The following is an 18,944-nucleotide window of genomic DNA, read 5'->3' as shown; positions in this document are numbered from 1 at the left end:
AAAGCTTATTTCTTCTGTACCATTTTTTTTTTTTTTTTTTTTTTGCATGGTATTTTTCAGCATTTTTTTCCTTCATGGAAAAAAATGCGATATATGTTAAATAATTTGAGAAAACTTAAAATCAATTCATAATGTCTGTTAAAAATGTTTAAAATAAAATAGATAGTCCATGTTTTATAGTTTTTAAAATTAGATAATGTAATTATTGAAAGAGTTCAAGTTTCTCAAAGCTTATTTTAATCAACACATTATGTTTGTTACAGTCAAAAGTATAAATAGGAAAGAGATGCTTTTCTAAATTTAATGTTTTCAGTTTAATTTTAGGATTATTTTCTGTCACCAGTGTGAATAAATTTGTATTGTGTAAATGCAGTGTTATATTCATTATTGTAATTTTCAAATTACATTTTTCATATTATATTTGAGAAAAAAAACTGTTAAAGAAAAATATTACACTCATTTAATTTTTCTTACTTATTATATGCTGCTGTATGTCAATAAGAATATTATTAAATTTAAAGCACAATCATGTTAAAATAAATTACACAAAAGTAATTTATTCCTTGTTTTTCAAACCGTAAGTACTAAAACATTTCTTTACAATTTTATATGTTTATATTTATCAAGGTTCCCACTCTTTTAACAACATAAAAATTAAGCACTTTTGAGAACTTTTTTTTTAAATTAAGTACCTTTTTGAAAAATTAAGGGGCTTAAAAATAGCATGGTAATTTATTATCGAATATACATATGCCATCAGTGACAGTACCAATTATTTACCTTTCTAAAAAAAAAAAATAAGAAAAGTAAGAAAAAACAATTTTATTATAATGTAAGCACTGATATAATTGTATTAACTAACAGGCCGGGCCAAAGAAGCACTAGACAATTTTTGCAACCCCAGGTCGTCTTTTTTTTTTTTTTTTTAAAAAACATTTTCAGATAGTTAAAAGGTAACGTCATTCAGATTGTAAAAGTTAACGCATGAAACTAATCTGTATTCCATTTTTAATGATTTCATTGAAATTGAATTGTAAAATTAAGTGCAAACATTAAGATTTGCAATTTTTTTCACGTATTAAAAGAAAAGAGTAAATAAAGAAATTTGGTGAAAACATTTAAAAAATTATTACAAGTTTTTATATTACGCTACTAGGCCAGTAAATGAGTTATATTAATTTTTATGATGAACTTTAACGAAATTATTTCCAGCCAAACGTTATTAGGAATTAACTTTACATAATGTTACTTAACATTCTGGCGAAAAACATAAACGAATTTTATTGATATTTTGATATTGATATTATTTTATTGATATTGATATTATTATTATATACTGCTACATTAATTAATAAAATTAATGCAAATAATGTTGAAATGCAATATTTTTATACACATACTAACAATCAAGGAGGTAATCTAACTGTATTACAAACATGCACTACTAAAATTATATTTGGACAAAATGTTTATTTGCTTGTTAAGTGGAGTTGTAAAGTAATAAATATGCATATTAAAGATCTTTAGTTAAACTTTTTTATCATTTTCACATATTTATGAATAAAAGTGAATTTTTTCTAGCATTCTTTATGAAAATATTAATCAACATCAATAGTTAAAAGATTTTCGTCAAATACATTTTAATGGTTCAATTTTTTTTAATTTTGGTCTTAATATGTTATTTAACCTTTTGTTTTTAATAAACCCAAAAAAACGCAGTTTAAACCAAAAAAACCTGTCATTTTTTTAAATTCTTTTTTTTCAACCTTGCACATAGGTATTTATCAATCATTTACAATATACTATTGATTAGAAAGAAAAAATTTAATTAAAAAGTTATACAAATTTTGGGTAATTTGATGCTTATTTTTCTAAAAAATGGTATTATAAATCAGGAAGTTATTATTTCAGTCTTTAAGCCACAGCTTAGTAAAAAACCAAAAGAAATCTTCAAAAGAATTTAAATAAACCTTCAAATATGAATTTGGAATTTTAAATGAATTTGAAGCAAGTCTTTGAATGGTAATATACAGGATGAAACAAAATTATCCTTACATTTTATTTTTTGTTGAAAACCTTATGCAAATAGGGTAGCTGCAGTAGTTAAATAAAGTGCTAAAAAGTTTCTTAATATAGTTACTGAAGGATTAATTTAAGATTAAAAGTTTTTTGAATACTTCTGCACAAGTAGATGACTGATAATGATTGACTGATTCTGTTCAACTTCAGGATATTATTATTTAAAATAACACAGTTGAAAATTTTGTATAGCCAGGGTTGCCACCTTTCTACACAGTTGGGGAAAATTTCTTCTAACAGTAGCTAAATTATGTATTATTCTTTGCTTTGTAAATTTAATTTAAAGCTATTTTCCACACCACTACGTGTAAAGGATTCAAAAGTTTAGATGAAACGAGAGATGTTTCCCCTCTCTCGTGGAAAGACTTATAAAATGTTGACAAAATTACCAAATATCAAACATTTAGTATTTAATTGTGTACCACTCTATGAAACATTCTGCAAAAAACTTAGTTGTTTGCAGACCTGTATAGCTTACAATTCAAATTCTTTTTTAACCATTCTCAAAATAATGAAAAATAATAATTATGAAAAATCATCTTTTACAAACAATTATCTTTGGATAAACAAGTATTATAATCGTGCAACAAAATTATATGATTATCTTAAACAGTTACAGATATGGTGAAATACACAAAAAGTAAAATTAATATTAAGATGCATTAACTCATAATATTATTCTGCCATATCATCCCTATTGGGACCATATTATCCAGACTGCAACTACCTCCTATATTTTGAGGTTGATTAGAAATTGAAATTAATAAGTATTGATTTCAGCATGTTCATATAATTCAAATTAGTAGAGAAAAAAGCATTCAAAGAAAACATCTTTGTCTTTGAATCCATAACTTAAAATATCATCTGCACAAATATTTTAGTACATTTAAGGTCAGTTTCTTGAATCATTAAGATTGCATTTTAGAATATGAAAACCCAATCATTAGACTAAAAGATGAACTGCAATGGCTCAATAGTTAAAAGTGATTCATTATTAAGAACTGGGGTTTAAACTTTAGTAAGGCTTAAAACTCATCCAGCTGCAGATTAATGGGGGACATGCAAGTTTGGAAAGTAAAGGGAACTTGACACAGTGCTAACTATATTGCCATAATCATGCCATTGGTCACAAAATTAACGAGCTTTAATCTTTTAAAAGGATGTGGCAATTATGCTTAGGATCAAAATTCCTCAAAGTGTTCATGTTTTAATTTTGCACACTGTGCAAGAGAAAGATATATAGATATACAGTGATATATACAACAATACAAAAGGTAAAAAAAAAGTTGATGAAGGTTCTGGTTCAATAAAACGTGTAACCTTCCGGGGATTGATCAATTGCTAATTAACGGATGTTACTACTAAATTCTGACTTTTGTTCACACCTGTGTGGATGAATGCCCAATTTGCTACCAGGATGCGAAGTTGTCGGTTGCTATTTCATTTTGTGTCTTTTTACGTCAAAAATCAAGCATTAGCATATACTTACCTTATTGATTTAAATACTAGACATTCAGTTGTTGCCATCAATAGTATGTAAATTTTATGAGCATAAACAGAGCTCTCGTCTGTACTCCAATGCTTAGGTTAGTATTTTCAGTGATTATTATTTGCTTATGTATCTTCATTGCTGTCTTGTAGATCATCATTTTGGATTTATGATTTGTTTTCTGATTTTAACATGTTCTTTTTGCATATTATCGTGTTAATTTTTAAATGCAACAATAAAAGTGATGTTCATGTTTATGTAACTGTCTGCCTTTCTTGACCTGCATTGTTATTTTGGTCTCTAGCAGGGGTTGTGTTATCGTGATAAAATGATTTTCATGCTTTTGGAAAAAAGCATGTGATGAGCCTGAACATAAAGACCTCTGAGAGAGGAGGTTACACCAGCGAGGACAACCTGAGGACATCATAAGCAATAGTCCACATTATATGCGAAGAGAACAAAAAGTGAACACCTTAATAACTTTTGATTTAATAACTGCACACTAAAATCTTAATTGCAGAGAGGTTGACTTTAAATATGCAAATTACATAGTGCAGAAGATATTTTAGTAATGCAATCAGACACAAAATTGTACTTCTCTTCCTTTAACAGATTCAAATTTATTGCTCACAAAATATGGGAGTTAATCATGAAAATATGGAACTAATAGTTTGATTATGAATTATGAGAGTGGTCAAAAGATAAGGTTCTTTTATGTTGATTTTACTTATCGTGAAATTGTGCCATATCTCTGATACCATTAAGATAATAAATTAAAATTTGCATATAACTATAAAACTTGTTTATAAAAAAATAATTTCACACACAGGTTTTTACATTTTCCAACATAATGCAATTTTAAATGACAAATTTCAAAATTTAAAGGGGATGTTCAAATAGCTTCAGAACAAATCTGAGAATTAATTTCAGAATTTTTTTTTTTACTTTGGAAGTCCACTACGCACATAAAATACTTAGAATAACACAAATGACTCATACAATTAAACATTCATACAAGAAATGTATTTTCTTTTTTTTAAATATATTATGTAGACAAACTCTTTATCGTTAAAAAATAGCTACAAATGTTGTAATGAAAACAAGAACACCTATGCTTTACCTGATTGGCCAGTATAATTTATTGACTGGTATTCAGCATAAAATACAGCTTTTTCCATTAATCCTGAAAAATTGAAAAACTAAAGTCATCATTTGCTTCAGAAAATTTCCTACATAAAAATCAAGCCTTCAATAAATGCAAAATATATAGGGAAATGTGATTGCCCCCCCCCCCCAAATAAAATCCTGGAAGTAAACTATTAAACAATATTCCGAAACAGATATTTGTACAGTATAACTGAATTAAAAACACTACTTAACATGCACCACACTTGACGCTTTCAGAGCCCAATTTTGATAAAGAAGCCCGATTTTTGTAATTCAAACAATCATATACTACATTTAAATAATATTTATTTACACAAAAATCATAAAATATTTCAGAATAATTACGTATTTAAATATAAAAAAAGTACTACCCGACTGAAATAATTACAAAGTAAGTCAGTAAAGCATAGTTTAAGATTACATAACTCTTAACTATGCTTAATTTTTGCACTAGTCAGATTTAGTTGATACATTGAATATGATATGAATTGAATTGATATGATTTTTTCTCCCATGTACTAGTTTCAAAATTGATCTCTATTCCAGTTAAATACAAAATGATGTGCAAAATAACTGAATTGAAAATGCTATTTAAATAATATCACATTTGGTGCTTTCAAATGGTATTTTAGATAAAGAAACTTTTTTTTTGTTTATTTAATCAATCATATGTCACAGTCAAATGATATTTAGTTCCACATAAATGAAAAAAGGATAAAATCATATTTATTAATGGAATATATCCTTGAAATATCTTAACTTAAAGATTGTATCCTAAATAGATTCTAAAATATGATTTATGATTGCTCTTTTAAGGTATAGTGTGGAGCCTCCCTCCATTTTAAAGATAGCTAAAATGTAGGGGCGTTTGCCTACCTAAAATTATAGATTTAAAGGTCTTAAATTATTGTTATTAGTAATACAGTACAGAACCCGTTATCCGGAAATCAGAAAACTGGAAAACCAAAAAACCGGAACGAAATTTGATTAGTTTTCCCGTTACTTTTTTTAAAAAAACAAATTTTTTTTCTCATTAGATTTTAGGATTTTTCGCTCTTAATTGAAAGATGTTTACCTAACCATCATTTTGGAAATAATCATTAGTGTATTACTTCATCGTTTTTTCTTCTTTTTAAGATTATTTCCAATTTTTTTTTTTAAGTTGGGTTTAACTATTAAAAAAAACGGCATTTTGTAGCAATTCAGAAAACCGAAAAAATCAGTTATCCGGAATATCGATGGTCCCGATCGTTCCGGATAATTGGTTCCCTACTGTATTAATATTAGAAATATATTTTATTACAATTTTGCTGTTATTTTGAAATGTATTATTTTCTAGCGTAAAAAAATAAGCATTGTTAATGATTAAGAATTGCTATTCTTCAGTAATTCAGAAAAGCGGAAAAAACTTGTTATCCGGCACAATATCAGTTCCCTGGATTCCAGATAATTGAATCATTACTAAACAGTAAAATATTGCTTTTAATTGTTTTAGGAGTACAAAATAATCAACACAGTGAATAATTTTTATTAAATTATTATTTTTTATAAAATTGTATATTTTATTAAAAAAATGAGTAAAAAGAGAAACTTTGATGCTTTAGATCCTTCTATTAATCTTAATATAATTGTTTAAAATTTTCAGGTCAATTTTAGAATATCATCTGATACAATATTAGTTGTTATGCACATTAATTTCAGAAAATTATTATTATTTTTTTTTGCAACAGCGCAAGGTATTAAGAAAAATGAAGAAGTGCAATAGAATAAAATATTTTAGCATTCAATGCTTAGTTAGAGTAAAGGTGCATAACCTTTTTGCGAGAAGGGCCACTTGTTGGCCAAGTTGAGTAACGAAGGGCCACACACATATTTAGTCATATTGGGGGCAAATATAATTTTTATATAAACGTTAGTGTTCTAAGCACAAAATTTTTTTTAAAAATTTTAAGGATTCTTGTGACGTTACTCTACGTAAAACAATACTCTACTTTCACTTGTCCTGTGTTACTTTCAATCAGTCATTTTGTAGCATTCATTAAATTGCTCTTAGCTTATTATTATTATTTTTTAAACAAACTGTGTTTTACATAATCAGAAAAAATCTAAGAGAATAAGGACAAAGGAATAAGAATTCATGAAGGGTCTATCCGCATACAATAAACTGCATATTGATGTTCTTTTCTAAGAAAACATTCTGATTTTTTAGGAGTAGAAAAAAGGGAAAGGTAAGTTATTATTTTCATACAATACATTTTTTTTTTCAAAGTCAAAAGTCATTCATTATTTTTTAACATACTAGCAAAGTTATGAAAAAAATTACTGTTAATAAATTTGATTAATTATTTATATCTAATCATTAAATTAATTATAATCCATTTTAATTATATCGAATCCTTAAATTTTGTTTATTTTTATTAGTTATTCAATCAGTTTTTTTTTTTTGTTTATTTAAATAGAATTGACAGAATTAATTTTAGCGAAATGCCAAGGTGATAGAATGTATGCATTGGAAGACTTGTCACTAGAACACTATTAGAGTACACATCTGGCCAAACATTTTAAACCATGTATATATATAGAGAGAGAGAAGGGGGAAGAAAACTGAATAAAATCTAGATTTATTCATAAAAATATGTCATAACTTTCTCCATTATTTCTTGAACTATTTACTAAGAGGTTAAAATTTTAAAAACTAAGTAAACAAAAATTTATTAATTTGTTTGTTACTAGTTCTAATACTGAAGAAAATTTCCATTTTTCTATCTAAATAGTAAAAAAAATTGCCATAGTTAGTAGGTAAGTAAAACAATATATATAACACAAAATTCCATAAATGCACAGCCCCAGGTTTCAAGGTTTGCACTATAAAGAGTTTTTACCGTAGTACACAATTTTTCAAGAATACCGATACTTTTCTAGAACAGACAAAATTTACGACAAGTTTTAAAACTGAAAAACATTTCCAAATATAACAATAAAAAAGTTTAATTAAATTGTTACAATTATTATAAACATTCATTTTCAAATTACAAACAGATAAACTTAATGAATCACAGTAAACAAGAAAAAGAGATATCACAGTAAAAGAAGACTTTCATCTTTTGTGGTGTTGGGCATAAGTATCACAGTTGGTAAATCTGTTTTGCATCCTTCTAAAGGCTGTGATTAAAAATTACTGTCAGCATTATTTCACAATGTTCACAAAATGTAATTAACTTAGATAAAAATTATTAACTTTAAATTCCAATGAAGATCCAATGCTATAAAACCTGTTAAGAATTTACAGAAAGTACTAAAAATTATCTTCTAACATATTTCTTAAGTTTTCATTTTTTTAGAACCTTGCATCTTTGAAAAGTTTGCTTACTAAGATACATAGAGGGCATTTCAGTGAATAAAATGACTTAATATATTTCAGAATATAAATTATGGAAATTCAAAGATTTTGTAAACATGATTTCAGAATTTTTTAAAAAGTTGCAAAATTTTCAAAATTAAATTCAAATAAAAGATGTAACTTTATAACAACAAAATGTACATTTTATTTTATTTTATAAAACTTTTAAAACTCTTTGAAGAAGTTTTTTTCCTAAATTTAAAACATTTTGAAAATTAAAATTTTTCCAAATATTTTTAATTTAAAAAAAATGCAAAATAAGAAGGTTTTAGTGTCTTACTAAAGCATTGCTCAAACCCCTCTACCCCTTGTCAGCATAAAATCACAAATCCCTTCAAGTGTTTACATAACATTTAAGCCGCCTTTTAGTTCTGAATAAATGAAGAAATCATATAATGAAGTGAATGCTCTAAAAATTAATACAAGAGGAGGTCTAAATTTGACCCTAAGCAGAACTTACCTAATAATATCACTGCTCCAATCCAAAATTGTATGCGTAGTAAATCTCTCCATTGCAAAGCAGATAATATTAACCACACAATAGCATATATGACATAAAGGCCACACATGACTCCATAAAACTGAAAGAAATCAGAAATTAACTGCTGAAAATGATTAAAAGGTTTTTAATTTGTTACACTCTTTGTGAACTGGTGGTAAAGCTTAGTTTTAAATAAGGGAACATATTTCACGGTTCTGAGGTCATATGTTCAAGAGTTGGTATATCTGTTTTAAATAATTTTCATTGCAAAAGCTAATTATTTTCAACTGAACAAAGAATTCCAACAAGTGAAGATAATTTGACTTGATAGTTTAGCTTCAGTTGTTAGATAATTTTGGTAAATAAATTTTATACATAAATTAAAACATATTCAACTTGTTTTGAGAGCATACTAAAGTGCCTATAATTAAAACAGAAATCTACATAAAACTTCCACTGTTGCAACGGCTACAATATTTTACAAATAAAAAATAAATAGATAAAATGAGAGCAGTTTCAGAAAACTGGAGGCTAATCTTATAAAAAGGCAACTATAGATTGTTGTCAAACCTTATTATCCAATTTGCATAAAATATCGGATTTTGAAAAACCATATAGAAAAATGTTCGATAAAACCATAAATAAATGAGGGAAAATTAGGTGAATTTCTGACAGAACTATCACAAAACCAGCATATAAAAAAATTTAGTATTCAAATTTAAATGACATAATATATAAAAAATATCAGAATTATAAAAACTAAGTGGAAATGACAAAAAAATTATCTGGAAACTATGGAATCATTGCCATTCAAATGCATCAATAAGGGATAACACAAATTCCAAAAATATATGAGTATTTTTTACTTATAAGTTCTTTCTTTTTTATTTAACAATATTTTCTAGCAGTATTTATTTCACTTTTTCTTATTATTCTCTACTATTATACGTTTTATTATTGTGATTATAAAAGTATAAAACAAATAGTGATGTCCCTTTATTATAAGATAGTCAAGTAATATTACTTTATCAGGCAACATTTTACGATAAACATATTTGAAACAGGGCATATATACCTTTTTAACTGTTCTGCAATTTCTAAACAGTAAATAGTTAAAATTTATTTTTAAAATATGCTTTGCATAAAACTTTTTCCAGTCAATATGTGCAATTAAAATACAATAGAAAGTCTCATATCAGGAACCACCAGGACTTTGGTAAGTTCAAAAAATAGATTTTTCCTGATAATAGGTCTTTAAGATAAACAAACACCAAAACAACCTTACTCAACAAAAAAATAACAAAAAGACGACAATTAACACCAATTCCAAGCAGCAACAAATAAATACACATGGTTACACTATCTACGCAACTTTTGTTACAGATTTCCACATGGTACTTAAAATTTTGATATTTTAATATGCCATTATAACATACCGCAAATTCTGAATCACACATTTCAGTTAGTAATCATTTCACAATCTACTCGATTAGCAAAGATTTCACAGTTAATCCGTGTGGCTTTAAAGATTGTTTTCAGCTACTATTAAAACCAATTTTTACTGGGTTTTTTAAATTTCAATCTTTTAATACAATATTATTTCATTCAGCAAACTTTGAGTCACACATTTTGCACTCAATTATTGATGATCTATCCGCAATTCTACGCGGACTACATTTTTGTTTCACAGTTTTTAAATGATCATACGTGGAAAATTTAAATTGCACATTTGTAGAATTACTTTCTGATACACTCAATTTGTGACGACTTTACTGTAGACCTGGTTTTGAAGATTGCATTTTTAGCAGTTCAAAATTTTTAATATAGTTTCGATAATTTTTATTTCATTTTTAATATTACGATCCGCAATTTCCGAATCGGGCTTTTCAATAACAATTTAATAATTTGGTTTAGTCGTGACTATTAGATCTCGAATCCACAATTTTTTCAAAATGTGTTGTACTCTGCATTTGAGTGTGTCATTCATAGAGATAATAATCCTTTTATATGAGTGGTGGGAAATAAATATGCAATTTATTTCTTGCTGCAGTGAAATGCCGAATATTGTTTAGGTGTTTTCTAAATTTTATTTCAGATTATAGTGAAATCAGATTAAAAGCGAACAAAATAGGAAGTCAGATAAAACTCATCAAAAAGCAGAAATTAGCTGAAAAGTGGAGGATTTTCACCCCTGCATACTATTTTTTAACAGGTCGTAAGTGTGAAAAAAAAATTTTTTTTGAAAAGTGGAAAGAGTTGTGTTTATTTTGATTGTTAAAAAGTGTCCGGAAAAAAGAGACCTTTTCGATAAACAGACATCTGGTTATGGGACTTAGTACTGAAATTGACTTTTATCATTATTACAAAATAATCTGTTAGGTGAAAAACATTTCATGAATTTTTATAATAAGTATAAATTAAATAGGAATTCAAAGAACAAAATTGTAGAGTGAATACCATGTTAAACCCTGAAAAATGATTAAGTCTTAATTTTATCTCAATACACTAGGAAGCTAAATCTGTGTTAAAAATAGAAAATTTAAGGATTTCAAAAATGAACAATTTTTAATTTTGATGTAAGAATCTGTGTGATTTTAAGAAATGAAAATTATTGTTTAACACTCTAAAAACTGTCAAAAGGTAGTTGCATTTTCAGAAAAAAATTAACTTTTATATTAGATGTAGGTCTCCTGTAGTATTATTAAGGAAAACAATTTAACTATAAAATAAATTAAGGAATAAAAAATATTTCTGGAAAAAAAAAACAAGACTCTCCCTCAAAAACTTAATAAAAAATCTAAATGTGCCGAGGTTTAACAAAAATAATTTTTTCTTTTACCCTGCCCCGTTTACATAATCACAAATGGTTTTCCTTTTTGAAATGTGCATTCTCACACTACCCTAACCCAGACTAATGATAATATTTGTTTTTACTTAAATGCTTAACAAAGATAAGTGGTGAATGAAAATGCTATAAATTTTATGTATAGCGTTACTGTATGTTACTTTCTGCAATAAGGAAGATAGGTCAAGCTATGAAAATTGCATTCTTGCTGCTATTAGGATTACTACTTTAGAATTAATTCAGCTTTATTAATTTTGCTAATGAAAAGGTAGTTCACAAAAGAATTACAAGAGGTAAATTGGTCCACTGGTATAAGGTTCATTAAGAATTTCTTTGCCCAGTTTTGATCCTTAAGTAAAAAAAAAGTTAAAAAAATCCAAGATAGAGATACAGCAAAAAGTTTTCAGCACATAGTGACTTGGAAGCAGTTTCCTTGACAAAGAACTAAAATATCTAAGAAAGAAAGTTAATATTTAGCTCATTTTTAAAAGTAAACTGAATAATAGAATTTGAAGTGTTCAGGATCTGATTAATATCACCCTAACAAAACACCCGTCAATGTATCTAGTGCAGGGGTCGGCAACCTATTGAAAAGGAAGAGCCAAAAGTTACAATATACAAAATTTCCCAGTTCTTAAAGAGCCAGTAAAAATTTTTGATTCAGTATTATATTATTCGCTTTTATATATATTTGATTTTCGATTTAAAATAAACAGCTTTAAATATGGAATAATATTTATTCATATAAAAACACAAATATAGATAGTTACATCAATGGGAGTATTGGCTTTGCATGCCTTTTGAAAGTTTAAATCTGGCGAATAACTTGTTGCTTTAAATTTCAAGCACGACTCTAAATTTTAATTTGTTAGTCGGTTTTTAACTTTACTTTTTATTATATTCATGCAAGAGAATGCTTGCTCACATCAATATGTCGACCCAAAGATCATCAGTACTCTGCCATCTTCGTCACCTCACTGTAGTATTCTGGAAGACTATTGTGCTGAATATTGCCTTATATGTGCCGAATATGAGGGTATCAACTAGCAGAATTTCTTTTAGAGCTATCGACTTGTGTTACGCGATGTACATGCATTTTTGAATCTCCAACTCTTCTAACTTGCTCTTGAGTTCTGTGAACTTGCCACTCCCAGGGTTGCCACAGAAAAAAATGAACAAAATAGTTGCTTTTAGTAGCCTAAAGCATGAAAATAGTAGCCAAAGACTAGGAAAATAGTTGCCTAATAAGAACAAAAGTTCATCAAAAATATGACTAAAATTTTGTTAATGACTTAATTGTCATATACCATGATCCATTCAGTCAAGTTGGTGGCAAATATGATAATTTTCATATAAATGTTTATATATATATATATACAGTGAATTCGCGATAACTCGAATTTGATAGGACTGACGAAAAACTTCGACATATCGGAAGTTCAACTTACCGTTAGTTTCGGTTTCGGACTTTCAAAATATTGTCGGATTATTTAATTAATGCTTATTAATTACAAATCTTTTAAATGCTTACAATAAAGATCATTTTTCTGACAAGCCATTTACGATGAGACTGTTTGAAGCACTTTATGATACCCTGGTCCATCGGCTGCAACTTTGCTGTTGTGTTTGGCGGGAGAAACTGCAAGTTTACTGCTCTCAAATTAGGTAGATCACTATGCTCTGTGCATTTATCCATAAAGAGTATCACTTTTCTTTCTTTAGCGAAGAATTTCCGATCCAATTTTCTTACATAGTCTTCAAATAAAACTGATGTCATCCAAAACTTTTTGTTAGACTTGTAATCCAAAGGATACGTTTTTTCATTCTTGAAACATCGGGGATTTCGGTATTTTCCGATAACAAGTAAGGGCAATTTCTCTGTCCCAGATGCATTTCCTCCAACTAGAACAGTAAAACGTTCCTTGCTCATTTTACCCCCTGAGCAGTTTTCATCCTTAAACATCATAGTCTTATTTGGAAGACATTTGAAAAATAAACCCATTTCATCAATATTGAAAACATCATTTTAACTGTATCCTTGTAGTAAATTTGGTAACGTTTCATTTAACCACTGTTCACATACTTCGAGAGGGACAGCTTTAGCTTCTCCATGAAGAGTGCGAAAGACATTGTGTGCGTGTTGCAAAGGAAGGAGCAAGATATCAGCTCCCAGGTATTTTTTTCTTGCTTTAAAAGATTCAAAAAATCGAGTTAAAGGGAGTAAAATTCGAGTAGTCGAGAATAATTAAAATGAAATTGAAGATAAAAGGGTCGGGACCTCATAAAAAAATCGAGTTATAGTAACATTCGAGTTATCGTACTTTGAGTTATAGCGAATTGACTGTATATATATATATATATATATATATATATATATATATATATATATATATATATATATATATATATATATATATATATATATATATAATACAAGAATTAAATACTTTTGTATTAATAAAAGAACTAAAACTCTTTCGTTTTCATAAAATGTCTTTGTTAAAGAATAAGCGTAGAGAGATTCTATTTTGGGAATTCAAGGCTGAAAACATACCATTGAAATATAAATAGATTTATATTTCAAAGGAAGAGTTATTTTTAGAATCGTTCCCTTTTTCAATTCCATATAAGGAAGCAGAAATGATTTTCCTTAATGTGTAAGGTTACAAGGAATGTACGAATGTGCCTTTTTACTTCAAATCTATGTTGGTATAAAACATAAGAACGCATAGTTTTGCGTGTCCTTTTCATTCATGATGTGATCCAAATAAGCTGTTCCGGGATTGTCCGGAGTCTTGTCCACTCCCCCTACTTTGCAGGAGTGGGGACGTGAATTGTTAGCAATACCAGCCTTCATTTTAATAAACCTGTTTAGAACGTACGATGGCTTAAGACTGCAATTATTTCAAGCTAAAGACAACACTGATAACAGGGTTGGAGCCCTGTCGACAGGTCGACAGGATAGTTGCTTCTTGCGGAGGAAGTTTACCCATTTTGACTGCTTCGTGGAAATTTTCCATCAACCCCGGAGGAGAAAAAAATCGGCAGTGAAAAAAACGTTGAAGGAAGGATGGCGATTTTCCACCCGTACTACTTGTACCTCGTCGAGCCTGAAAAGCTGATGTAGGAAGGACGATGGCTGGAGATTGTCCCCTGAAACCAGTGAAAGTATCCCATCCGATGACCCTACAATTCCATAGTGCCTATAAGTTGGAAGAAACATCATCCAAAGTAGTGATTCGACACCGAGTGATCCTACAATTCTTACTACTCAAGTTGTGAAATAAAAAGTGAATGTGCGCGAATCTTAATCAGGAATATTCATGAATTGCTACGATTTAAGTGCGCGAAAAAAAAAAATTGATATTTTTTTTCTTCTCTCGTCAACGAAAAATGGATGAAGGTCAAAAGAAAAGTGACAAATGAAAAGGATTGACTGTAGATATATTTTTCTTTTTACTCTCTCATTTTTATTTTCTTTCTCAATGTTGTGATTAAAAATTTTAGTAATATTAGATATGAGTAGTAATCTAAATATTTTATTTTGAATAATGGAATAGAGTATTATTCAGAGTTAGATTGTATTTCTTGTGTTCAAATATTTTTTTTTAATATAAAATTATGATATAGTACTGTATTTATCGTGTATTTTAAAATGTTTTTTTTTTGGAAAAAAAAAATATGGTTCAAACGTCAATTAAATTAGTGACCGCAAACAAAATTAAGTCATTGTTTAAACTTTTGTTTTCTAATGATTTTTCAAGATCTAACAACATAAAAAATTAAATTGTTCAGAACTTTCTTTTGAACTTAAAAATGAAGAGTTTTCGCAAAAAAATAAATAAATAAATAAATAAACTTGAAGAAATTTGTAATTCTTTTACTTTTTCGGACTTGGTCAAAACTAAAAATTCCTATTTTAAAAAATGTGAAACCCAAACAAACGGACAGTTAACACTTAGCAAAATTTGTGAGTCTCCCTTATTACGATAGGCGAAATTTTTAACTCAGCAAAGTTTTATACTTGATACTGATTTACCATATGCTTTAGTAGGGTTGTAGACTTGCAGGGATTTTTGTTTGTTTATTGATTGTGTCGGGCCAGTTGTTATTCTATTTGGTAGGAGACTGATCATCTCTGCTAATTCTAAAAGTGACAACTTATCTTTGCACATTAAACAGCAGAATTCTCAAAATGTTAAGGTTAAAAACGGTGAAAAAGATGTTTAAAAAAAAAGTAAACATCGAAAAAAGAAAAGAATGATGTTTCAAAAAAGTAAGCATCGAAAAAATGAATGTTAAGGATGTTTCAGTAAAAGTAAACATCAAAAAATAGAAAGAAAGAATGTCCAAAAAGTTCAAAGGTTTCGAAGATAGATCTAGGTAATGGATGCGTTCATTATCAGGTTAATATCGACGAAAAAATATGTAAAGGGTAACAAAAACAAAAAATAAAAGGAAAAATAGGAAAAAGAAGGAATGACCAAGAAACTGATTACAAAAACAAAATAAACAAAAAGAAATTTAAGTAAACAAAATTTTGAAAAAGTACATGTATCAAAGCATAGGAAATATCACAAACCACAAATGTTGAAATTAAATTCTGAATAAATGACACTTGTTGTCCAGTTCATTTGCATAAAAATTTTGAATATTTTTGTGTGAAAATTTTTGAAAATTTTAGAAGAATAGTTGCATTTCATCAAGTAAAAAATATTTTTAATCACACAGAATCTTAAATTCTGATTAAATGACACTTGTTGTCCAGTTCGTTTCCATAAAAAGTTGTATATTTTTGTGTGAAAATTTTTTTTTAAAAATTTTAGTAGAATAGTTTATAAACATGTTTCATTTTTCTTTCTGTTTAATTGTCTAAACAGATGAAGTGCATTATCATGTTGTTATTTTTGTCATTGTAAATAATTTTTTTCTTCTTTACATAATTGAAAAAATGTTGTGTGTAGTAGGGAAAAAGGAACAGTCGTACCAACCTATAAATTTTAAATTTAAAGTTTTCTAAATTTTTTTTATTTTGGCTCACCAAAAATTTTTTTTGGGGGGGATGTAATACAAGAATTAAATACTTTTGTATTAATAAAAGAACTAAAACTCTTTCGTTTTCATAAAATGTCTTTGTTAAAGAATAAGCATAGAGAGATTCTATTTTGGGAATTCAAGGCTGAAAACATACCATTGAAATATAAATAGATTTATATTTCAAAGGAAGAGTTATTTTTAGAATCGTTCCCTTTTTCAATTCCATATAAGGAAGCAGAAATGATTTTCCTTAATGCGTAAGGTTACAAGGAATGTACGAATGTGCCTTTTTACTTCAAATCTATGTTGGTAAAAAACGTAAGAACGCATAGTTTTGCGTGTCCTTTTCATTCATGATGTGATCCAAATAAGCTGTTCCGGGATTGTCCGGAGTCTTGTCCACTCCCCCTCCTTTGCAGGAGTGGGGACGTGAATTGTTAGCAATACCAGCCTTCATTTTAATAAACCTGTTTAGAACGTATGATGGCTTAAGACTGCAATTATTTCAAGCTAAAGACAACACTGATAACAGGGTTGGAGCCCTGTTATTACATATATATATGAAAAGTGATTACTAAAATTCGAAATTCGTGCATTGTAATACCGTTAAAAAAAAAAAAATTTTTTTTTAAATAAAAAAATCATGCAGAATTTCTTAGCAATAATCATTGAAAAGGTGATCGAGAAATGAAATAGACTTACAATGGAATTTGTGCAGATTGAACGAATTAAAAAGTGAAGACCCAAATTTGCAATTCAAAATTTTTAACATTTTTTTTTTTCTTAAGAAAAAAAAGTTCAGTGTGTTCAGGAACTATCTAGCGGGGTGCAGATTTTTCACCAATTTATGCTTGAAAAAAAAAACATCTCCAGGAGAACAGAAAAGTCTCCCAATAGTCTCCTTTTCTTGAAAATAGTTGCTTTTTTAGCCTTTTCAGGCAAAAAAAGTTGCCATAGTCGCCTCATGCCAAAATTAGTTGCAAATAGTTGCATTTTAGTCGCCTGTGGCAACCCTGCACTCCACAAATCTTTGGTTTTCATAATCAGAAATTGCATTTGAAGTGATTCAGCATCAATTCCAAATGACTCAATGTTAATCTGTTTTTTATTTGTGTTGAGAGGATTTACTATGAAAGCGAGAACACTTTTGTTTGTTTTGATTTGCTTAAATCTATCTCTCAGCGAATCCATTCTTCATGTTTTTTAAAGCTATGCTGAAGTAATTCTTGTCAAAAATTAATTCTTGTCATTCGTCTCATCCCAATAATACTTCAGATTTTTAAAAAAAAAGAAATTTACCTCTCTCCATGCCTTCAACAAAAATAAGTAATTTGTTTATGAAATAAACTACTTCTTCAAGCAAGGCGTAGGCTGGGTTGTCCTTTGCTTGAAGTTTCAGATTTAGTTCATTTAGTTTCATTGTGGTATTTACCATGAAGTTCAATTATTGCATCCATTTGTCTTCTTCCAATTCGGATGTTCAATGCTTTTTTCATTGAGGAATGATTTTATTTCACTCAAACACATAGCAAAACTTTGCAATGCGTTACTACTGGAAAACTATTGCACTTTATTGTGCAGAAGTAGGTCAGAAAACTAGCAATCTTTAAACTGGTGATGGTAGAGTGGTTTTGCCAAGATGCTGTTAATAATCTTGATTACCAAGTTTGTAACATCAACTACTTCGATCAGAAATATTTGGGCACAAAGCACTTCTTAATGAATTACGCAGTGAAATGTAGGAATTTTGTGGTTTATTTTTTTCTGAAAAATTGATGTCACCCCTCTATGTATTCTTGTCATCCTGTCTTGGGTGAGATAGAAATGGAACGAAATCGGCAACTGGAGAGCAGCGAGTTTACATCAAAAGAGTCACATGTTGCTCGCGAGCAACAGGTTTCCGACCCCTGATCTAGGGGGAAAATGCAAGCTTTATATGTTAACTTAGCTTCAAAATCATTTATATATAAATAATTATAAGCTGAACTTAGAGAGTTATAGATAGCATAACCATCTGTCATACTGTAAAAGGTTCCTCCCTTAAACAGGTCTCTACTGAAGTCAACATTCAAAAATAGTTGCTTCAGTAGCCTCTAAGCTCAAAAATTGTAGCCTAAATAGGATCTTCTGTTAATAAAATTAGCACATAGTATATAAAAACGTAATGATATATGAAAACAAAAATGTATACATATTGAAGGGTCACAAATTCTTATTTAACCCGGAGGAAAAACGCTATTGAAATCACACAAATAAGAGTACAAGAATGCACATGTAATAAACAACAAGACTGGTTTAATTGTGTGAGGAAACAGAAGAAGATTATTTGGAGGTTTAAGAAGATTATTTCAAACAATTTCAAGTTTTAATTTCCTGGCTTGATGTTCATTACATCTATTTTTCTCTACAGTAATTTGCCAGATTTTTGTTTATTCCTTGCTTAAAT

General features: G+C 28.3%; 1 protein-coding gene across 2 annotated transcripts in view; it reads right to left on the bottom strand.

Annotated features, from left to right (window-relative positions):
• The window catches only part of LOC107451510 (Golgi-pH regulating cation channel), an 83,027-nt gene that overhangs the window by 27,953 nt on the left and 36,130 nt on the right, over positions 1 to 18,944 (bottom strand). For both annotated transcript variants that reach the window (XM_087154926.1, XM_087154927.1), the window contains exons 11-12: positions 8,596 to 8,716; positions 4,689 to 4,751 (exon numbers count right to left, since the gene is read on the bottom strand). In XM_087154926.1, the coding sequence (XP_087011052.1) occupies positions 4,689 to 4,751; positions 8,596 to 8,716 (184 nt within the window). The remainder of the gene's footprint in view (positions 1 to 4,688; positions 4,752 to 8,595; positions 8,717 to 18,944) is intronic.

The sequence above is a fragment of the Parasteatoda tepidariorum genome, chromosome 11 (assembly GCF_982258835.1).
Source record: "Parasteatoda tepidariorum strain Cologne lab strain chromosome 11, Ptep-v5.0, whole genome shotgun sequence".
Taxonomy (NCBI): Eukaryota; Metazoa; Arthropoda; class Arachnida; order Araneae; family Theridiidae; genus Parasteatoda; species Parasteatoda tepidariorum.
This window is presented reverse-complemented; position numbering and strand designations above follow the sequence as displayed.